Source organism: Apiospora aurea, assembly GCF_038362705.1.
Source record: "Apiospora aurea strain CBS 24483 chromosome Unknown utg000004l_segment0_segment0, whole genome shotgun sequence".
In the NCBI taxonomy this organism is placed as follows: Eukaryota; Fungi; Ascomycota; class Sordariomycetes; order Amphisphaeriales; family Apiosporaceae; genus Apiospora; species Apiospora aurea.
In genome coordinates, this window is record NW_027117391.1 from 986,073 (window position 1) to 1,005,307 (window position 19,235).

At 54.3% G+C, this 19,235-nt stretch overlaps 7 protein-coding genes across 7 annotated transcripts; 3 read left to right on the forward strand and 4 right to left on the reverse strand.

Moving 5' to 3' along the window:
- Nucleotides 1-332: 332 nt before the first annotated feature.
- PG986_005122 (uncharacterized protein) lies at nt 333-1,381 on the reverse strand (the record flags this gene model as incomplete). Its single annotated transcript, XM_066841344.1, has 3 exons — nt 333-769; nt 914-1,269; nt 1,362-1,381. The coding sequence occupies 3 exons, from the start codon at nt 1,379-1,381 to the stop codon at nt 333-335; spliced, it is 813 nt and encodes a 270-aa protein (XP_066701206.1).
- Nucleotides 1,382-2,557: 1,176 nt separating this feature from the next.
- Nucleotides 2,558-3,625, reverse strand: PG986_005123 (uncharacterized protein; the record flags this gene model as incomplete). Its single annotated transcript, XM_066841345.1, has 1 exon — nt 2,558-3,625. One exon carries the CDS (start codon nt 3,623-3,625, stop codon nt 2,558-2,560), a length of 1,068 nt encoding a protein of 355 aa, XP_066701207.1.
- A 2,835-nt stretch (nt 3,626-6,460) lies between these two features.
- Nucleotides 6,461-7,910, forward strand: PG986_005124 (uncharacterized protein; the record flags this gene model as incomplete). Its single annotated transcript, XM_066841346.1, has 3 exons — nt 6,461-6,917; nt 7,016-7,204; nt 7,630-7,910. 3 exons carry the CDS (start codon nt 6,461-6,463, stop codon nt 7,908-7,910), a joined length of 927 nt encoding a protein of 308 aa, XP_066701208.1.
- A 180-nt stretch (nt 7,911-8,090) lies between these two features.
- Nucleotides 8,091-9,972, forward strand: PG986_005125 (uncharacterized protein; the record flags this gene model as incomplete). The annotated part of the gene is made up of 3 exons (XM_066841347.1): nt 8,091-8,457; nt 8,529-8,656; nt 8,881-9,972. 3 exons carry the CDS (start codon nt 8,091-8,093, stop codon nt 9,970-9,972), a joined length of 1,587 nt encoding a protein of 528 aa, XP_066701209.1.
- Nucleotides 9,973-12,565: 2,593 nt separating this feature from the next.
- Nucleotides 12,566-13,567, forward strand: PG986_005126 (uncharacterized protein; the record flags this gene model as incomplete). Its single annotated transcript, XM_066841348.1, has 3 exons — nt 12,566-12,781; nt 12,823-13,265; nt 13,333-13,567. The coding sequence occupies 3 exons, from the start codon at nt 12,566-12,568 to the stop codon at nt 13,565-13,567; spliced, it is 894 nt and encodes a 297-aa protein (XP_066701210.1).
- A 176-nt stretch (nt 13,568-13,743) lies between these two features.
- PG986_005127 (tripeptidyl-peptidase sed3) lies at nt 13,744-15,572 on the reverse strand (the record flags this gene model as incomplete). Its single annotated transcript, XM_066841349.1, has 2 exons — nt 13,744-14,193; nt 14,223-15,572. The coding sequence occupies 2 exons, from the start codon at nt 15,570-15,572 to the stop codon at nt 13,744-13,746; spliced, it is 1,800 nt and encodes a 599-aa protein (XP_066701211.1).
- Nucleotides 15,573-17,306: 1,734 nt separating this feature from the next.
- On the reverse strand, nt 17,307-18,529 carry PG986_005128 (uncharacterized protein; the record flags this gene model as incomplete). The annotated part of the gene is made up of 4 exons (XM_066841350.1): nt 17,307-17,434; nt 17,499-17,633; nt 17,715-18,377; nt 18,445-18,529. The coding sequence occupies 4 exons, from the start codon at nt 18,527-18,529 to the stop codon at nt 17,307-17,309; spliced, it is 1,011 nt and encodes a 336-aa protein (XP_066701212.1).
- Between the last annotated feature and the right edge of the window lie 706 nt (nt 18,530-19,235).

The window sequence follows — 19,235 nt, forward strand, 5'->3', positions numbered from 1 at the left end:
TTTTGGTATAGCGATTATATATAGATATTTACCATCTTTACCAATATACTATGAGCGACCATTCCATTTTAATCTAAACAGTTTATGTCACAACGTAATCTCTTAAAATTCATATTATTCATTCCTAGGTTTATCTATTCAAGCCCTCAACCTATATCAATAGCAACATCCTGATCTGTAATGCTAGACTGAAAGCTTGGCCTGTAAGTCAAAGTTGATTAGACAGACTCTCCGTCGCACTGAGCTTTCCTTATCCATGCACCGCTATATCAAAGCATGTCATATGTAAACTCATAAGCAAACCAGACAAGGGGCTCTCTGACATCGCAGTTTCAGTCCAGTCTCTCAGTCATCTTCGCCATCAGGGCTGAGCTGAATTCCGGATAGGCCTGCAGAGTCGGCTGGAACTTCTCGCACTTCGCCAGGTCTTCCACGATGCAGGCACAGTAGTGAGCGATCATCAAACGCATCTCGTCTCCGTCGCGGGTATTCTCGAACACAAGCTCGGCCAGTGACAAGATGTCAGACATACGGCTGGGGTACAGCTTGAATGTCTTGAGGGTTGTCCCAAGCTTGTGCATTGAGAGCTTGCCCAGGGGAGCAATGTCGTATTTGTCTGCCATTATGTAAAGATTGGCGTGGCAGGAGGATACCTTGCTGTAGTCTTCGCATCCCTCCGAGTTTAGCCTTGGCTCAAAGGTTGCACCAATCATTGCCCAACTCGTGCCTGCGGTGAAGGCCTTGGCCATTTCGACACCTTTGCTCCCCACTAGGCATTTCGAACAATGTTCCTTGATCATCTTGCCACAGTAGCCGCACGAAATTCCTGTGTAGTATGTACCACACCTTTTGCAATTGGTTGAATGAGTAGGCGTTCCATATGCAGGGTTGCATCCAGATGAGCATGAGGTACGCAAGGGCTGTAACGTGATGGCTGACTTGTCTTGAAGACTATAAAGCGACTTCTCGGGCTCCCGTGGCGCTTTGGTGCTAGCAGTGGAAGATTCTCCTGTCTGGATGTTTGACGCATCGAGTAGTATTTCCGGCTCCGCTGTTGCGTATTCGTCTGTGTAGGCCCACTGGATGAAACGGGCAAAGGTCTGGTCGTCGACATCGTCCCAGACTACGTGGCTTTCTTTCGCCTCTTTCATATCGCCATCAACCAAGGCCCGAAGAGGCTTAGAAAGTCGGGTGATGGCGTCGGCATGGACCACAAATTCGGTTTTGGTTGGCCCAACCACAAAGGTAATGGGTCGAGACCGGAGAATGCTTTTTCAACTGTGTTAGCTAGCAGGGAAGTGTAAAAGAGGTTTTAAAATCTCATCATGGTTGTCCATGATGACAAGTGGGCGATATCTTACCTGTCGTATGGTGGTGGCATTGTTGTTGGCTCTGGTGGTTTAAGATAGATGTCTTCTTCGGATGGTGGGGATGGAAACGGAAAGTGTTCCGTCAAACTCGTCCCTAACAAATGCTCCTGTCGGTGCTTTCCGCTTCTTTTTCGCCATGTGAGTAAGAAAGCGTGGTTATAATTAGGGAATTATTGATCTGTGTGCTACTTAAATACCAAGAAGCTTGCTATGGGCTGAGGCCTCCTAATTTACTAGGCAACCTTTCAAGGCCGATACCCATGGCCTTAGGGGGGATGTCGCTCAGGCTGTTATCACTTGTGTGCTATGTTCTTTTCACTGTTGTTGTTCCGGGTCCTTGGACGCAATCCTACTGGCCAAGGTTTAAAAACAATCAGAAAAGGGGCTTATCAACTTTCAAAGGTAGCTTACAGCATGCAGAGTTCTCTGTAAGTCTTCGCATGATTGAGGTAGACTGTTTGAACAAAGCCTATTAGTTTTGGTAGGGTCTTTTATTGCCAGGGATCTGCTTCGACTGTCTCAGAGCGCAGGCAAAACGAATGCAATAGATTAACGTAGCATAAGTACATCACTTAGGAATATCATGAGCAATAAGCGCTAAACTGACCCCTCCGATATAGGACGAACATGGAGAGGGGGATCCTCGACTTCTTGGACGATCTCGGGCGGTTTGTGGGAGCGTAGCCTGAGCGATGGCGGACCCTCTTCGAGATGTTCGCACCAGGGTACCTGGACCTCGACAAAGAGGGCAATGGCATGGCTTACGGGTATGACCACTCCCGTTTCCGGACGAAGGAGCAGCTGGAGCCGCTTCCCCCCTTTCCAAGGTGATGACGGTTGGTAATCGTTTGTCATGGTTGGGAATCCAGGAAAGGGATGGAATAGGTTAAGAAGATCTGAAAGACTGTACTCGTTTCAATACACCGATCATCAGTCTAGGTAGGTATCATCGTGACCCGGTGGGACGGGGGTATTAGGGCCACACAGCTGGAATCCAAGCCAGCATGGAGAGTCTGCTAAATTACTCCCTCCAGCTCTAGGATCAGAAGTAACGATATATACTATTTTCAGTGACCTTTGAAAACACCAAGAGTAGGGTATCATCCAATTAGATGTTCTGCTACACATTTCTTATCATACTAAACCATTCTTGGTATGTAACTATATCCCCACCTATCGTGCCATTGCTAGAATAATACCGCCGGCCCAGAAAGCCTGACCCGCCACAGCTTCGTCTCGTTAAGCACAAACACCGTCCCATTCGGCGCAAACCCGAAATTCGCCGCGCCGCCCTCAATCATGACCTGCCCGAGCAACGTGCCCGCACGGTTCCATACCGCGAGCCCCGACCCGATGCCGCTCCAGACATTGCCCTGGTTATCGACGCGGATCCCGTCCGGGACCCCCTTGGGCGCGTACGCGAACACGCGGCGGTTGGCCAAGAACGGCCCGTCCTCGGCCACGACGTCGAACGCGTAGATGGTGGCGGGCCCGGCCCCGTCGGGCGCCTCGGTCGCGCCCGTGTCCGTCACGTACAGGGTGCGGAACTCGGCGTCGAAGGCGAGGCCGTTGGGCTTGGCGAAGCCGTCAGCCACGGCGCGCGTGGCGTTGGTCGCGGGGTCGAAGCGGTAGACCTGGTTGGGCAGCTGGGGCGCGTCGCGCACGCCCTGCGCGTGGCCGTAGTCCGGGTCCGTGAACCAGACCGAGTTGCCGTCTTTGGCGTTGACGGCGACGTCGTTGAGGGAGTTGAAGGGCTTGCCGTGGAAGTCCGTCACGAGCGGGACGGAGACGTTGGGGTTGCCCACTGGGTCTGGGATGACGAAGACGCCGCCGCTGGCTGTCTTGGAACCTTGCGACGTGAAGATGAGGCCGGAGGCGCCGTATTGCGTGGCGCCGTTGGGGAGGACCACTTGAGCAGTCGAGATGGGGTTCAGTGCTATGCTGGCCAGATCGCCAGACATGACGTTGGTCACGGCGTGCAGCAGGATGGTCTGATCTGCCGTTGCCGGATCCGATGCCACCTTGATCCGGTTCGAGCTGACGTACAGGGTGCCATTGAGGAAGACGCCCGCCTCATGGAAGAGAGGCTCGGTCACATTCTGTATGAGTTCGATTGATGGCGTTTGCCCAATAATGGCGGAGAAGTCGTTGGCGATGACGGAAAAGTTGGCCAGCTCCGGGTTCGACAACGTGGGCGTGAATTGAGCTGCGGCCAACGACGCGGACGCCAGCACCACTGTCTTGGTGCTTCTCATGCTGGGCGAAGTTTCTTGAAAAATGCAGCAGGGAAACGAGCGGGGATGTCGCTCAAGGGATTACTGCGTAAAAGAAAACCTTGGGTTGTTTACCTTTTGTACTCAGTCAGCGAGGGAGGCGTGCATTTTTCAGGGGTATTTCACCTTGAGTCATGTGGAGCTTGGCAGTGCTACGCAGCTAATCCGCACCCGTTCACACGGTCACCACATGACTGCCGCCCCATTGGGATAGAAAACCGCATCTACTGAGACTCAAAAAGAACATCGTGGTCCACCCGCGCCCAAGTCGGGTCTACTAGTAGGCTTGTTTCAATCAACTCCGGGGGGTTCCAGCTAGAGCTGCAACCACGATCGAGACCAAGCGGAAATGATGCCAAGGGCTTGGCATTTACCACCCGCTCCACTACGTCGGCCGTCCCACCCCGGAATTGGGCCGCAAGACTTGGTCTAAGTGGCATATCCTCTTTACATATCCTCTCACCCGCAAGGTACTGCCCTGCTGAACTCCCGATTCTTCTTGTTTATGGGTGGCAGGTGTGTTTGGCCATGAAACCGATGCGGATCTACCTATACCTCCCTTCCTGTGTCAAACCACCAATTCCATCCTTATAAAATCCTCAGAGCACTCAAGGTATGCGAACATAACAGTTACGGGATAGTTTTAGATACCAGCGAATTTTCTTTTCCCCAGCAGTCCAATGTGTACCACGGCGAGAAGCAACTGGAATTTGACTTTAGTATCTAGCAGTCAGATTGCATACGTGGAAAACTTGCGTATTTCAAAGGTTTGCTCTTCACATTCTCTGGAGCCCCCTGTTGGCTATTACATTCCATGCGAGCAAATACCTAGGGCCTTGTGGTTGTTGGCCAGCATCCAGTCATGTTATCTCTTATGTTTGCTCAACTGCAAGCATATGTAGCAGGGTCTACCTCATTCCTGTGCACTGTTTGCTCGTAAGAGTGTTGGTTGGACGTTGTAAAGACTGGGGTCTCGTGATCCCAAGTTCCTTTGTTTGACATCACCGGATGTCTTCAAACACCCAAACTGACAGGTTAGGAACGACGACTCAACCGCATTCATTCAATGCTTAGCATGCAGCCTCGGAGAAATACGGGGTATATAAAGGTATCATCGTTTTAACTGGTGCTCGGACGGGATTTTTGGAATAGTTGAAAATAAACCGCTTCTCCTAGCCCCGTAATATCTCACGAATTTATCCACAGGACCGAAAAATAAATACTATTCGTATATTCTTACATCGCCATCGAAAATGTCGGCTCCTGACGTACCATCGGATAGTAACTCAACCAAGTTTGTGAGGTCGGGGGACTTAAGGAAGACAAATCTAAATGGTATAATATCCACCTTGACGACTCCGAGCTTAAGCAACTACACGAGTGGTACCACACTATAGGTGGGATAAGAGAGTACTACGTTTTTGATGTCTCAAGCTCAACTAGCCTTTCACCCTTGGATGCCGCAGATGCAGAAGCAAACAGAAACCAAGGGGGAAGAGCCGTCTAGCTAAAGCCCTGACCCAAGCTCCAAAGCGTACGTACTGAATTCCACCTAAAATCTATCTTGTTGGAGGGAACTAAGACATATTCATACTGATTAGGCTTTCCTCAAGATTGGGCTGCGTCTCAAATAGTTTTCTTGGTATGTGACTGGTCTATGCGTATGCATGACAGTATGCAAGATGGGCATTTCGAAAACCTAGCAAACTTGCTCTTAGATCTTGGGGACTTGCTCGATGTCCAGCCGTCCATGATTCAATCGGTTGAAAGTCTCTGTGAAGACTACTTTAAGCATCTAACGAGTAAGTACAACATGGAACTGCCAACCGCTTTTGTCCGACAGTATTCAACAAGCTTTGTGGTAGTGTATCCGCATCCGACTACAACACCTTGGTATGACTTTAACAACATTATCGAGGCCTATCTCAAGCTATCCGCCCAGCTCAACTGGAAAAAGAAACATTCTATTTGCCCACCTCTGTCGAGGCTGAGCCGGCTAGATACAAGCGACCTCCACGATGCCGAGTTACCAAGATACCTCCACAGACTTGCTCAATGGTCGGCAAATATAGGAGATAAAGACCGATGGGACACGCCCTTCCAATATATAAAGTGTCACAACTATGGTGGGAGCGACGACGGCGCATGGAAATACTGGGATCTCTACATATCAAAGATAAGGGCTTTGGTAAAGCGACACAGTGTTCCCAGCCACTTTCGCGCACCCCTAACAATGGCGATGCGTGGCATGATCGAGAAAAGGATGGAAATGGAAGAGCAGGAATGGAAACAATTGTCTGTGGAACTATTTGGTCCTGGGAGAACTACCTGAAGTATTTATGTTAGCGATGGCCGGTTTCCTGGAAACGAAACATTATTCGGAGTGCCTCGTCTCGCGAATAATTTTATTTAGCAAGTCCCAAGATATATATTTCTTATGTCAGTTTATCAGATTATCTGATTTTGAATTCCTCGATGGTTTGAGGCTGCCTTCGTGAGGGGCGCCGTGAGCACCAGGTGCGCCCCCTTACAGATGCGTCTCCCGCGAACTACCCCCTTAACAGCCCATTTGCTGGAAGTGACGTCTCAAGTAGATAAGTACCCGAAACTTTCGCGTTTTGAGAATTGCAATACGGTATATCGCGTTCGTACTGCTAGGCTCACAAATGGGCTTAGGCTGCTGGGAGTTTAGGCAGCAGGGCTGTGCCGCTCGTCTATTCTTGGCGACATACCTACTCAATATCACACCCTCTTGCCCACCGCCTCATTGATCCGATTGTCTACGGAAGCAAACTCCACCTAGACTCTCAAGACATCATGACTGGTCGTTTCGTTTCCCCAGCCAATTGGAGAGAGCATCCATACGAGGAATCCCCAGTCCTCGAAAGCGAATACCCCTTCCATGAGATCTTAATGCGCGGGGGTTCAACCCACAACCAGCTCGCCTGGGCCCGACAAGCCCTCGCCGACGGCCACGGCGTGAACAAGGTCTACACGCACCCCGATCCCGACCACAAATTCGGGTACCGGGGCCGGCCTCTGCACGAATGCATCGAGTATCCGCCTTACTGCCGGCCCTGCCTGCACCGTGCTGAGAGTCTCGACCTGATCCGGTTCCTGTTGGAGAACGGGGCAGATCCGCGGCTTAAAGATCGGTACGGCAAGGTGACGCCAATGGACCGCGCGCGACTGTGGATGACGAGAGAGTCCACCAATCGCAGCTTCCTGCGGGAAGCCCTCAAAATGATGGAAAGAAAGGCTCGGAGTCTCGATGGTAAGTTATCCAAAGCTGATAGACCTGGCGCTATTTCGCGTGGAAAAGCCAGATCATATAGGAAGTGCAGATCAGATCATGCTCACTGAAGCTTACAGATGAAGAGGCCATGGCGTGTGGAAAACCTCCCGGTGGTTTCCAGAATAAGATCAAGTGGTATTTTGGAATGATTGGGGCGACAGGCTCGGCTAGTCAGATCGAAAAGGGGGAATGTGAGAAGAACTTGGAAGATGACGGTGAAATGGACTCAGTAATTGGAAGCGAGGGTGCAAAGGGGACGGAGCAAGGTAAGCCAAGCTGAACCAAGCAGCTCGAGCCAGAAGCCTATGGTAGCGCCCATCAACCTACTCCTTCAAGAAGACATAGCGATGGCGCGGCATCTGCACAGCTCTCAGATATCGATATCTGGTCGAGAATCGGACTATTAAGTAGTAGAAAGGCCGTGCTGCCCGGGTCGGCCCATCCAGGCTCTTATCTCCATAGTCTTACTAAAAGTTCGACCGGCGCTAGACCCGGTCGTAAAGCACGAGTAATACCCCACGCTATAGAGGCCGGCGCAAACTTTCCCCATCCGAGCGCCTCCAAACGAGGGCAAAAGTGTTCGCATTGTGTCCGGAATTTCGGCTTTCGCTGTCAACGGGAAGATGCATGAATCTGCAAGATGCCGGCCAGCTTCATTCTGGAAATGCCGAGCCAAGAAATCAATATGCAGGATTCTTCGAAAGCATGTTGCGACGACATGGCACGAGAGGGAATAAGAGATTTTCTGGCAAGCCTAGGCACCTTATCATCGGCTCGGAGTCATCGGATGAACTCAAGATAAAGCGCATGACAGTGCAGCCACTCTGCGAAGCTTTCCATGCCCGAATCAGTGCCTCCCGTTTCGCCCAGCAGTGGAGTGGAGCTAGGCCCCTTTTAGACTTCGCCCGACTAGCCACTCTACCCGTCGGCGAAGTTTCTCCAATCTTCGCTGTCGCCCATGTGCCGGTTTGACGACATGGCTTGCCGACGGGACCCTGACGACCCGCAGCTGCCTTTCTTCTTCCCTGCATCAAACACGACGATCGCACACACTGTCTCGCTTGCTACCATTCGCTGCTGGGGCGCTCACTCAGTCCCGCGTGGAGGAGGACCAGATTCTAACGAATAGAAAGACACCGCCCGCTTGACGCCATGGAGATTCAGGACAGCTCCGCCTCGCAGTCGCACGAGACGGCGTCGTCGGCGGCGGCCCCGGAGGACCACATTTTCCACCTCCGCGACTCCAACGGCTTCTCCATCGTCGCCGTCAACGGCGGCGGCACCGCCAGGCTCCGCACCGACTGCATGGACCGCGAGGAGGTCGCGAGCAAGATCATCGCCGCGCTGGCGACGGCCAAGCGGGAGCCCGTCGAGGCGGCGCTGGAGCTGTCCGAGAACCGGTTCGGGCAGGAGATGAGCCGCGCGGACGAGGCGCGGCTGGTGCGGAAGTTTGACCTCTACATTTTGCCCATAATTATCCTCTTGTACCTCTGCTGCTTCATGGACCGCATAAACATCGGTGAGTACAACTGATGCCAGTATTGGAAGAAACGGGGGAAGAAGTTGCCGGTTTTAACACGACATGTGTAGGAAATGCTCGGCTGTACGGTCTGGAGCAGGAACTGGGGATGCAGGGTAAAGACTTTCCGTTCGCTGTCTCCTGTCTTTTCATCACTTACGTGCTGGGCATCACGCCGGCGAGCTTGGTTGTGAAAAAGGTAAGGAGCCCCAGGATGGCGATTCTGGGACAGAAGAAGAGGATATTGACAACGCTCCCCCTTTTAGCTCCAGCCTCGACGCTTCAGTGAGTGGTCCTAAGACTTTGAAGGTCTTCAGGAGGTGTTAGATTACGTCTTACTAACTCTCGCTGCTCATACGAGTCCCGATACTGTCGATAGGTTGGGGTCTTACTTCTTCATGCATCGGACTTGTCCGGACCAAGCACGAGTTCTTCGTTCTGCGCCTCCTGCTGGGTCTGTTCGAGGCAGGCTACTTCGCTACCGTTTGCCTGTACTTCACCTTCTTCTACCGGCGGCGCGAGCTCGGGACGCGCATCTGCTACCTCTTCGCCACCACCGCCTTCGCCGGTTCCATCGCGGGCCTGCTCGGCTACGCCATTAGTAACCTCAACCAACGCGGCGGCATGCAGGCCTGGCGATGGCTCCTGGTCATCGAAGGCATCCCCTCCATCATCCTGGGCGCCATCTCGTACTTCCTGCTCGCCAACACGCCCGAGGAGGCCACGTACCTGACCGCCAAGGACAAGACCTTCCTCTCGATCCGGCGGCAGCTCGACGGCACCCACCTTGGCGTCTCGGACTCGCGGGGCATCATCCAGTGGGACCAGGTCTTCGCGGCGTGGCGCGACTGGAAGGTGCTCGTCATGGCCGTCGCGCAGGTCGGCGTCGCGTCCATGCTGTACAGCTACAGCAGCTTCCTGCCCACCATCATCCACGCCATGGGCTTCGGCCCGATCGAGTCGCAGCTGCTGTCCATCCCCTGCTACTTCTTCGGCGCGCTCACGTACCTGCTCGCGGCCTGCTTCAGCGACCGGCTCGGCCACCGCGGCGGCTTCGTCGTGGGCGGCTGCATGTTCAGCATCGCGGGCTACGCCATCCTCCTCGGCACGGGCGGGCGCGAGGCGCCGCGCGTCCAGTACGTGGGCTGTCTGGTCGTGGCGGGCGGGCTCTTCGTATCCGTCGGCATGCCCATAAGCTGGGTCGCGAACAACCTGCCCAGCCACTACAAGCGGGCCGCGGGGCAGGGGACCATCCAGATGGTGGGCAACCTGGCGGGCATCTACTCGCCCTTTTTGTACCTGCCGCAGTACGGGCCGCGGTTCGTCCTCGGGCACTCCGTCACCGCGGGCTGCATCTTCTACGCCGCCGTCATCTTTACCGTGGTCAGCTACAAGCTGCGGCAGGAGAACTACCTGCGTGCGCGGGGCGGGCGGGATTACTTATTTGAGGGGAGGTCCGCGGAGGAGGTTAATAAGCTGGGGGATAGACATCCGTGGTATCGCTACATAGATTAGACATACATAATACTTCAAATAGGATTTCTAGAGCAATGGTAATGTTTCATTATATTTCTCACATGTCGTACTTCTTACTTGAACAATGTGCAACGTACCACCAGGTCCATGGCTTGAACTTATTTATGAAGATGCGCCATATCACAAAATACTTGCTAGGAGCGTAGATGTGATCTTACGACTATCCGACGGGGATGTAGATCATGGTATCCGGCAATGCCGACCTGCGGGTCAGGGTAATATGCCCGATATCTCGAATGGTGTGCTGGTTCTATTCGGACCGGTCATTATTCTAGGTAGAACTCTGCTAACCCTTGACCGTGTTCTAAAAAATATGAGGTTTGCATTGTCTGGCCAGAGTTCTTCAGGCGTTAGATGTACAAGTCTTAGACGGTCGACGTACCAGATGTGGAAGTTTCAAAAAACTGTTACGGGACCTTCTCTCATATTGTATCATTTGATTAATGTCTCTTATTATCGTTCTGGCCACGTTAAAACAACTATGCAAGCCGGAGAGGGTTGATGCGCCATGGCCGTTTTGATTAGCTCGACTTGCCTATGAGGCGGTATCTTCGGGATGATATTTCCTTCTTAGCGCGCGATTCTGATGCAGATATAGTAATTGCACCCGGATCCCGACGGGTAACAGATTGACCGGCACATATGACCAGCTGCCCTATGTAGGCGACATGGTCTTTAGGGGCTCTTTGTTCGGAGCTATCTACTTGGCCGGATGGGAGATGCTCTTTCCTACAGACGTAGCCCCGTACACCGGCGAGCTTCCAGGTTCCGTATCTGGTGTCTACTTTGAGGTTTTATTCTCGCCACCTTATGTTAACACCATGTCTCGGAATAGCCATCGTTCTTCAGCCCGGGCAGCATTGTGACCATAACATGGAGTTTCATGTTTGCTCCGATCTATATCCTGCCGCGAGTCGTCCTGATGGTGGGAGCATCCAGGACTATGTCTTATATGCCACCTATACCATGTAAGTTAACGGCCCCCTACGCAATCGCTCATACTGGGCCGAAGCCTTCCTCCCCACCCTGCTCTCGGGCGACCATCTCCTCGGGTCCCACGTGGATGCCAACCAGTGCATCGGGGCTGGAGATATGAGTCCAAGAAGCCGCGGGGCCGGGGATGATCCTCCGTCGAGTCGAACGACAAGGATGCGGAGCTGGTAATTCATTGGTGTCACTTAGTACTTTGAGCGAGAGCCGGGCTTTGCAGTACCGACATTCGGTCAAGCCGCGACAGCCTTGACTAGTATCGTGACTTCCCGCCTTTTGACACTGCCTTGGCGTTCCGAGAAAAGTAACGAGGTTACATGGTTACAAAACCCTTCTTTTCCTCGAAACCTTGCGCGTCGGCGAGCCTGTTGAATGAAAGCATCGTACGTAAAACGTCTGACTTGTTCCTCGTATACTTTAGCGCCCCTTTGCCCCGGAAGTCGCCGACCGCTGGCAGTGGCGCACCGAGGCACATCTCGGATATCCCATCGGTCCGACCCTTCGTGCTGAGACCGGCTTGCTCCTTTACCCCTGCCTGTTCACCTGATGCAGTGACACGATGGGAGAGCCCATATATTATAAATCCGTTCGACCAAGAACACGTGCACTTTGGTCACCTGTAGCGTCCTTGGCGCAACCCCCTTTTCATACCTAGAGGCTTTGCCGCAATGGTCACTGTCGACTTCACTGGATTGATTAAGTTTTTCTGTCTCCTACTTGGCGGAATTTGTGTCAAATCGGTAGGGGTAGCCCTTTTGAGTTTGGATGATATGACAAACTCTACGTATCCCTGCATCCTGCTAATTGAGTCGTGGAAACCGCACCGAGGTTGGGACGTTTGGCGATGGAGGAGATCTTTGGAGATGCAATCGAGGGGCATTACTGTATGGTTATGAAGCCCAATGCCTCGCACCTGTGCGATATTCGTGTCGGGATCTGCTCATACCACATAACTACCGTCCGCGCACTTGCCAGATGCAGACTCTTCCTCGCCGACGACCGCGAAGAAACTCGCGAACGAAAAAGAAATACGACGGAGAACCTGTCAAAATAAAGTTCTCGTACTAATTTAGCGACGACAGCGCCGGATTGTCGCCTATGCCGCTTCGAGACTTCGTGAGACTGGCATGTGGATGCATGCCCGTTTGATCTCCCAAGGCTTTTGGGACCGGGGTCATGCCAGACGCGAACAGGGGTTTCAGGAAACCCGGGGGGCACTGCTGCTGTTCGAGAACTCTGCATGAAACCCCGGCCCAAACCTAATGCAAGTGCTCAGGGCCAAGGATCCCTACTGTCTCTTTTGCGGTCTGGCCCGGACAGAGTAAATGGAATCCCCTCAATCAGATCGATCTGTCGAACATGAGACGAATCGAGCCAGCGGAACGGGATAGCCGCGCCCAGCGGTGGTGCATATAGTTCCCGTATCGTCCTGTCTCCTAGCTGAACTATGTTCACACTCAATCAAGGTCCTATCCTCTGCCACTCTCGTCGCTCTTTACACGTTTTTGATACGCATCATTCTTTCTTTCTCGGGTACTGGTACCCCGTATTATTCCACTCTTTTCATAATCCCGTTTCAAAGATGTACACCCGATCCTCCCTCCTCGTCGCCTTGGCGTCGCTCGCCAGCCTCGGCGCCTCGCAGAAATGCAAGCTCCAATTCGACGGCCGCGTGCCCACCGGCTTCGCGGCCGCAAAGTTCGACGCCGAGAACGGCATCTTCAACCCGTCCAACGTCGTCGGCAAGGGCCTGAAGCTCAGCGAGGTCGTCAAGACGCCCGCCGTGAACGGGTCTCTGGTAAGCCCACCCCCCCGACTTGACCGAGTCCCAAGTCCAAGATGGCCGCTAATGGTTGCGACAGTTCGACGCCAAAACCCGCCCCCCTGGAGGTCACCATCAACGACCAGTCCATCTTCGAGCCCAGCGCGACCAACGTGCAGGTCGGCTTCCGGCGCGCCGAGCTGCTCATCGCGAGCAACACGGGCACGGACGCGTCGACGACGGGGGTCAAGACGCTGCACTTCAGCGTCATGAAGGACGCGGCCCGCCCCCTGAACCTGACGCACGAGTACCAGCTCGTGTTCCTCGAGGACGCCGCGTTCAGCACCAACCAGTTCGTCCTCAAGACGGGCGCCATCATGGGCGGCGACGCCGCGGCGGACCCGGACACGCTGCAGCTGTTTGGCAACGTCAACAGCCAGCCGCTGCAGACGCTGTTCAGCACCAAGTTCACGGAGGGGGTGTTCCATAACTTTGCCGTCACTAACGACTTTGACAAGAAGTAAGTACACTCACGCACCAAGAAGAATGGCTCCTTGCGCTTTGATCAGTGCTGACATTCGTTCCAGGACTACCCAGGTTTTCTACTCGCAGGGCACCGCCGCCCTCAAGGAGCAGACCAAGGCCCTCGCCAACGACAACAGCGGCCAGGGCCAGTTCCACTTCGGCGTCCTCAAGAAGGGTCTCGGCGGCAATGGCGACCCTAAGCAGGGCACCCAGGAGGCCGACATTGACGAGGGCATCATCTACGGCGGTATCTTCATGGAGGACAGCTCTACCGGCTGTGTCAGTTTGTCGGCTTAGTTATAAGCGGGCAGGCAATTTCAAAAAGATGCACTCACTAGTCAAGTTACTTATACCTCGGAGTGCTAGCAATGAGTTCCCCTTATCATAATGGCTAGCGGCTCCTCGACCACCAGCGCCGCACCCGCCGACTGTACATAAACTGTGATTGATCGTTACCTCTTACTAAAGCGTCCCTACTTGTCTGGCTTACCGCCCTCTACTGTATATAGTGCCTCATACAACTTGTCAAAGCTCTCTATCGACCCGAGCCCCGTGACACAGTCGTATCCCTTCGTCGCCTCATAGCCAAACTCCACATCGTCGTGGTATACGCACTGCCGACTGGTGCCGCCCACCACATCATCCAACGCCGCCCGCACCGCCGCGCTCGTGTACAGCGCGGGGTTCAGCCAACCCAAACTGGACTTGCCCGCCTTGAGCCGCGCATCGTCGATGAGCGCAATCAGGGCCGCGATGACGGGCGTGCTCGCGCTGGTGCCCAGGATGCTGGTCTGCAGCCCGGCCCACTGGATCAAGTAGTTGATCCCGATCGTGCTAAGATCAGGCACCGCGCGTCCGCTCGAGTTATAGAACCCCGCATGCAAAGGCCCCATGGCAGCCACATACGACGCCGCGTCGCTACGCTGCCACCGGGGAACCGGGAAGTAGTTACTGAACCCCCCGCACTGAACGACGCCGCCTCGAACGGCGGGCCCCCGCTCGCCAGCGTCGCGCCCACGGCCGTCACGTACGGGCAGCTCGCGGGGAACGTTGGAATGAACATGGGCCGGCCCTGGCCGTCGTTGCTGACGCACTGAGCCGCCTGCCCCGTGCCCCTCACGCCGCCGTCGCCCGTCGCGACGAGCGTCGTCGTCCCGCGCGCCGCGAGCTGCGCGAAGAGGTGGCAGACGCGCTCCGCGTAGGCGCGGGGCACGGACTGCTCGTCGTCGGCGTAGGAGACGCTCAGGACGTGCGGGAAGTTAGGAGAAGAATCGGGGAGGGACAGGAGGTGCTCGAGGAGCGCGAGGTAGGGCTCGTTGTCGCTGCGGTCCGAGGGGGCGCCGGTGTCGTCGAGTTTGGTGCCGCGGCCGCCGGTCGAGAGGTAGGTCACGCGCGCGGGCCATGCCAGGGCGACGGCGTACTCGATGTCGAGGCTGGCTTCGGTGCCGGCGCCGCTAGAGGGGAGTTGGGGGTTCTGGCCCCCGTTTACCAGCGCCACGTCGAAACTGTTGCTGCTGGTGTTGCTGCTGCTCTTGGTGTTGACGTAGGGCGCGTACTTCTGGAAGAAGACGTCGGTGTCGGCGTAGTGAACGTACTGGTCGAGGAAGCCTGCGATGCCGATGCGCGCGAGGGAGAAGTTCTGGGATCCTTTCGGCACGGCTGGGAGCCCGAAAAGTTGGCGCAGGCATCCGGGTGTGACGGAGGACGGGCATTCCTTTTCTTGTCGGTCGCGGACCTTCGGGATGTGGGCCATGTCCCGCGGATCTGCCCGTTTCTTGGCCAGAGGTGTGAAATGCGATATTGGATGAACCAAGTCAATATGATCTGCGAGATGCGCAGGAACCGAGTGTGACAGGGATCTCAAGCTCGGCATGGATCCCTCGAAGGAGTACTCGGCCACGTCTGCGCTCAAGAGGGCATTGATCACCGCGACCGGGGCGGCGAAATTGATGGAAGAGCCCCTGAATTTGGGGTTCTCAACACCATGAGCCCGCAGCCATCTGTCAACCGAATCCACTGCGCTCGAGCCTGGGGCGCGGTATCTCTCCAGTTCCTCCCGCGTGAGGTGGGAACCATAGTCGCCATGTTCCGGGTTGCTGATGGCATCAAGGCGATCCTTGAGCGCCGCCATCTGCGGTTGGCGAAGGTGGACGGACAGTACCATGCTATCATCCGCTTCCGCCTTCCTTTCGAACTCCCACCCTTTAGGCAACTCCTTCACTTCCGCCAACACGTGCCGCTCTCTCAGAGCAGCTCCTGCACAGAGGCCGCTCAAAGCCAGAAGGAGATAGATGAGCCTCATGTTGAGATGGATCATACATCCGTAGCGCTCGAGCAGTGGAGTAGCTTTCTTTCACCAGGATGCCGTCGATCGCTAACGATCTTATGGGGGTAACCTGCTGTACGGTACAGTCCGGACACGAGAGGCGCAGGGTCCATCATCAGAGATTGGGTTATTACACACCTTCAAGCGAGCGACGGGGTAATCCAGTCTGTGGTAACGGGTTCGCGTGTAGCCATCTGGGCCGTGTTGCAATATCTCGATGAGGGATATCCACCAATCCCATCCGTGCATTACCAGAAGGGCAACGATCTGGCCCGGAGCGCGAGACAATTGCCAGATTGCGGGCATTTAGCCGGGCTTGCCGAGCCGCTCGCTACCATCTCCAGAGCTTAAAAGGCGGTTGACGCAGTCGCGGTGCTTGACCGCGAGACTCGTTGGCTTAAAAGATGGTCCTTTTAGCTTCTGGTGTCCCTGTGCGAGACTCGACTTGCTCCTGGAGATGCACGGCTTTGGCCATCTCCCAGCTATGGAGCCAGACAGGTTACTGCACAAAAGGTTCGCAATTGACCAAGTAGATGTCTTTGATCGTACTAGGTTAGGCAGGTGCATACTTACATAACGTGCCGCCTGAGCATGCGTGGATAGGTTGGCTGTTGAAGCTAGCGGTAGGGGATGCAGCTGGATTTACCCCGGATCTACGTCACGTCGCACACAGCTGCAGCCCGACACGGCACTGCCGGGTTCTGGCAGAGAGTTTGGGCTGGCTGCTCTGTTTGCGGAAAGAGCAAGTCAACGGTTAGGGGGAATTGAGAACTTTACCATGGAGCTCCAGACTCTGTGATTCTTATGACAATTCGTGTCAAAGAGGCCGTTTGTGGTCGGCCGCACGTAGCTTACAGTGTTGATGTCCGTACTACGCGAGCCTGTCGCCCCATAAAATCATACGCACTTGGGCAACTCCGATAACGCTCAAGTTGGTGAGTCATTCTGAAAGCTTCCGAGTAAGATCCTGAGCAACAATGAAGCACAAAAAACATGGACCAAAGAGATATATGCTCCCGCCCTTAGTACAATCTCGTCCATAAGCCCATACATAATACATAGCAGTCAATAAGCTGGTTTTTATTATAACCGACGATGATAGCGACAGCGACGAAAGCATCTTGGCGCAGGGGAAGCGCGCCGGGCTCATAACCCGGAGGTCCTTGGATCGAAACCAAGAGATGCTAGTTGAAACTACTCTTCTGTTTCTATTTTTTCTTTTTCTTCTTTCTTTTCTACTTTCATATACTCTTCCCTTTGCATCGTTTCTTATCCTTTTGTTTCTCTCAATTTTTTTACAAATGTGCACATGCCTGTTAGCATTTGCGTGCAGTTGTTCAAGTGGTAGCTGTCAAGAATGGCCTTGGGCAATTGCAGTTGGCGACTGCGTGCTTTCAATTACCATGGCGGTTGCCGCTTTGGCGCACAACTATGAACAACGCAAGTCATAGTTCGCAAACCACATCAGCAGTCGACCAACTATCAAAATGTTTTTTAACAGCCTGGGTATCTCAGTGGCTGGCTCTTTTTTTTTTTTCCAATATTTTCCTGTGCTTTGTTTCTTCTTTGCCAGGCATAAGCTTTCTCGGTCATTGCATTGAACGCCGACAATGGGCATCTGGTGTTTTGCCTTCTACACATGCCCCAAGCCCACCCTTGGCGGGCTGGGTTTCTCCTCGCGCGTCGCCCGACGTGACTTCCACCACCAACCTACAAGTCGAACTTCTCGCCTATCAGATCCTCGCTCAATTTCCAGAGCTTCTCTGCCGATTCCGCGTCTTTAGCCCACGGGCTTGGTTCCGCGACCTGGCAATCAGATAGGAATGGCTCATTCGAGTCTGCAACGTATGAAGTGAGTAAATGGCGCCTCGCACTAGATCAAGCCATCAGGCGTCTACGTACCGTTCAGTGCCGGATCCAGGGCCGCGACAAGCGTCGTAGCCGCTCCCTCGTCCAGTGTTTTCCAGTACGTAGCTGTCTTCGAGATTGCCTCTGCCATCTCGGGGTCATGTTCACGACCCAGGTTGGTGTCAATTGCTTGATGAAGGTCAGCAAACCGATGTCATACCTCACGATACTCTATCGCCGAAAGCACAGACACGACATAGAAAGACTCACCTCCTGGATGAACGGCAAAAGACGCGATGCCCCGCGACTTCAATCGCTGCTGCAGGGACACGGTGAACAAGATGTTGGCCGTCTTGCTCTGTCCGTATGCGGCAATGGGCATATACCCGTCGTTATTCACCCGAGTGAATGCAGGAGGCATGTACGACGGCTGCTTCTCCTCCTCGGGCACCTCCTTGCCCTCAATGTTGATGTCATGGAACCGCACGGGGGAGCAGCGGTGGCCCTGGCTCGAAAGATTGACGATGCGCGTCGCGCCCGCAGGGCCATCGCGGGATGCTGCCTCCAGCAGCGGCATCAGCTGCTTGGTGAAGAGGAAGTGTCCGATGTGGTTCGCGCCGAACTGCAGCTCGATGTTCTCGGCCGTGAGCCGTCGCGTCATGATGACGGCGCCCGCATTGTTGATGAGCACGTCCAGCTTCGGGATGAGCTGCGCAATCTCCGCAGCGGCTTTGCGAACGGCCGCTTGCGACGCGAGGTCCAGGATCACGATCTGGATGTCGACGACGGGGTACGCGCTCCGGAGCTCGGAGGCGGCCTGTTCCAGCTTCTCTTTGGTCCGCGACGCAAGTATGAGGTGGGCAGGGCCTTGAGCCGCGATGGCGCTCGCTGTCGTCTGACCGATGCCATTGGGGGCGACGCCGGTGATTACGACTTTTTGCCAGTAGTTAGTCTCATCTTCACAGCATCATGATATTCATGCAGGGTGTATATGACATACCATTGCGACCTTTGATCTGATCAGAAAAGGTTTTGGCTACCTCAGACCCAGCCGTCTTCTCTCCCCATGTTGGATTTGATGCCATCATCAAAAGGTAAATGAATGCACAATTCGAAGCCGTGGGTGTTGCACGAAGCACTGTAACTCTATGCAGGTCACGTTCAGACCGCTTGGATATCAATGACGCAATGCTGGTGGGTCAACGACACGTCAAAGATTCCGGAACCATATGTATCGTACAGGCTTCATCATATACTGGATACAGATTCACTTCATCGGGGAAGTTCGTCACTCGTAACGATCGTCGGCAAACCCATCTTCTGGTTCGGCTGGGGACTCCCGCCGTCGCATCACGCTGCTTGGCTTTCTGCAACAGCTCCGCAAAACCAAGCTCAGTACCGGTCATTCTTCTGGATCCGATGTGTTCTAATCTGCACGACGTTCATGGCTGGTTTGAGCCATCGCCTAACTGCCGTCGGCCGTCTCTCCACTTCCGACGTTTCGGCATGGTCACGTTCTTCCATTTTCGACCCTCCGGCGAACAGGAGGCATCGGAGAGTTGCTTAGGCTAATCTTAGATCCGCCAATGATACGGCCGCATGTTCGATTCCGCAGGCTCTATCAGCGCTGACTGAGGGACTCGACGAGGGAGAAGAAGGGTGAAAGTCGGGGTAACCCCACCCCCGCATGCAGCTCTCCTCAGGGATCGTTAAGGGGGGGCATAGCAGCAGCTGCATGTCAATAGTGGGACGTGAGCTTGTGAATGTTTTGTCGGAGATACTACGGTAAAC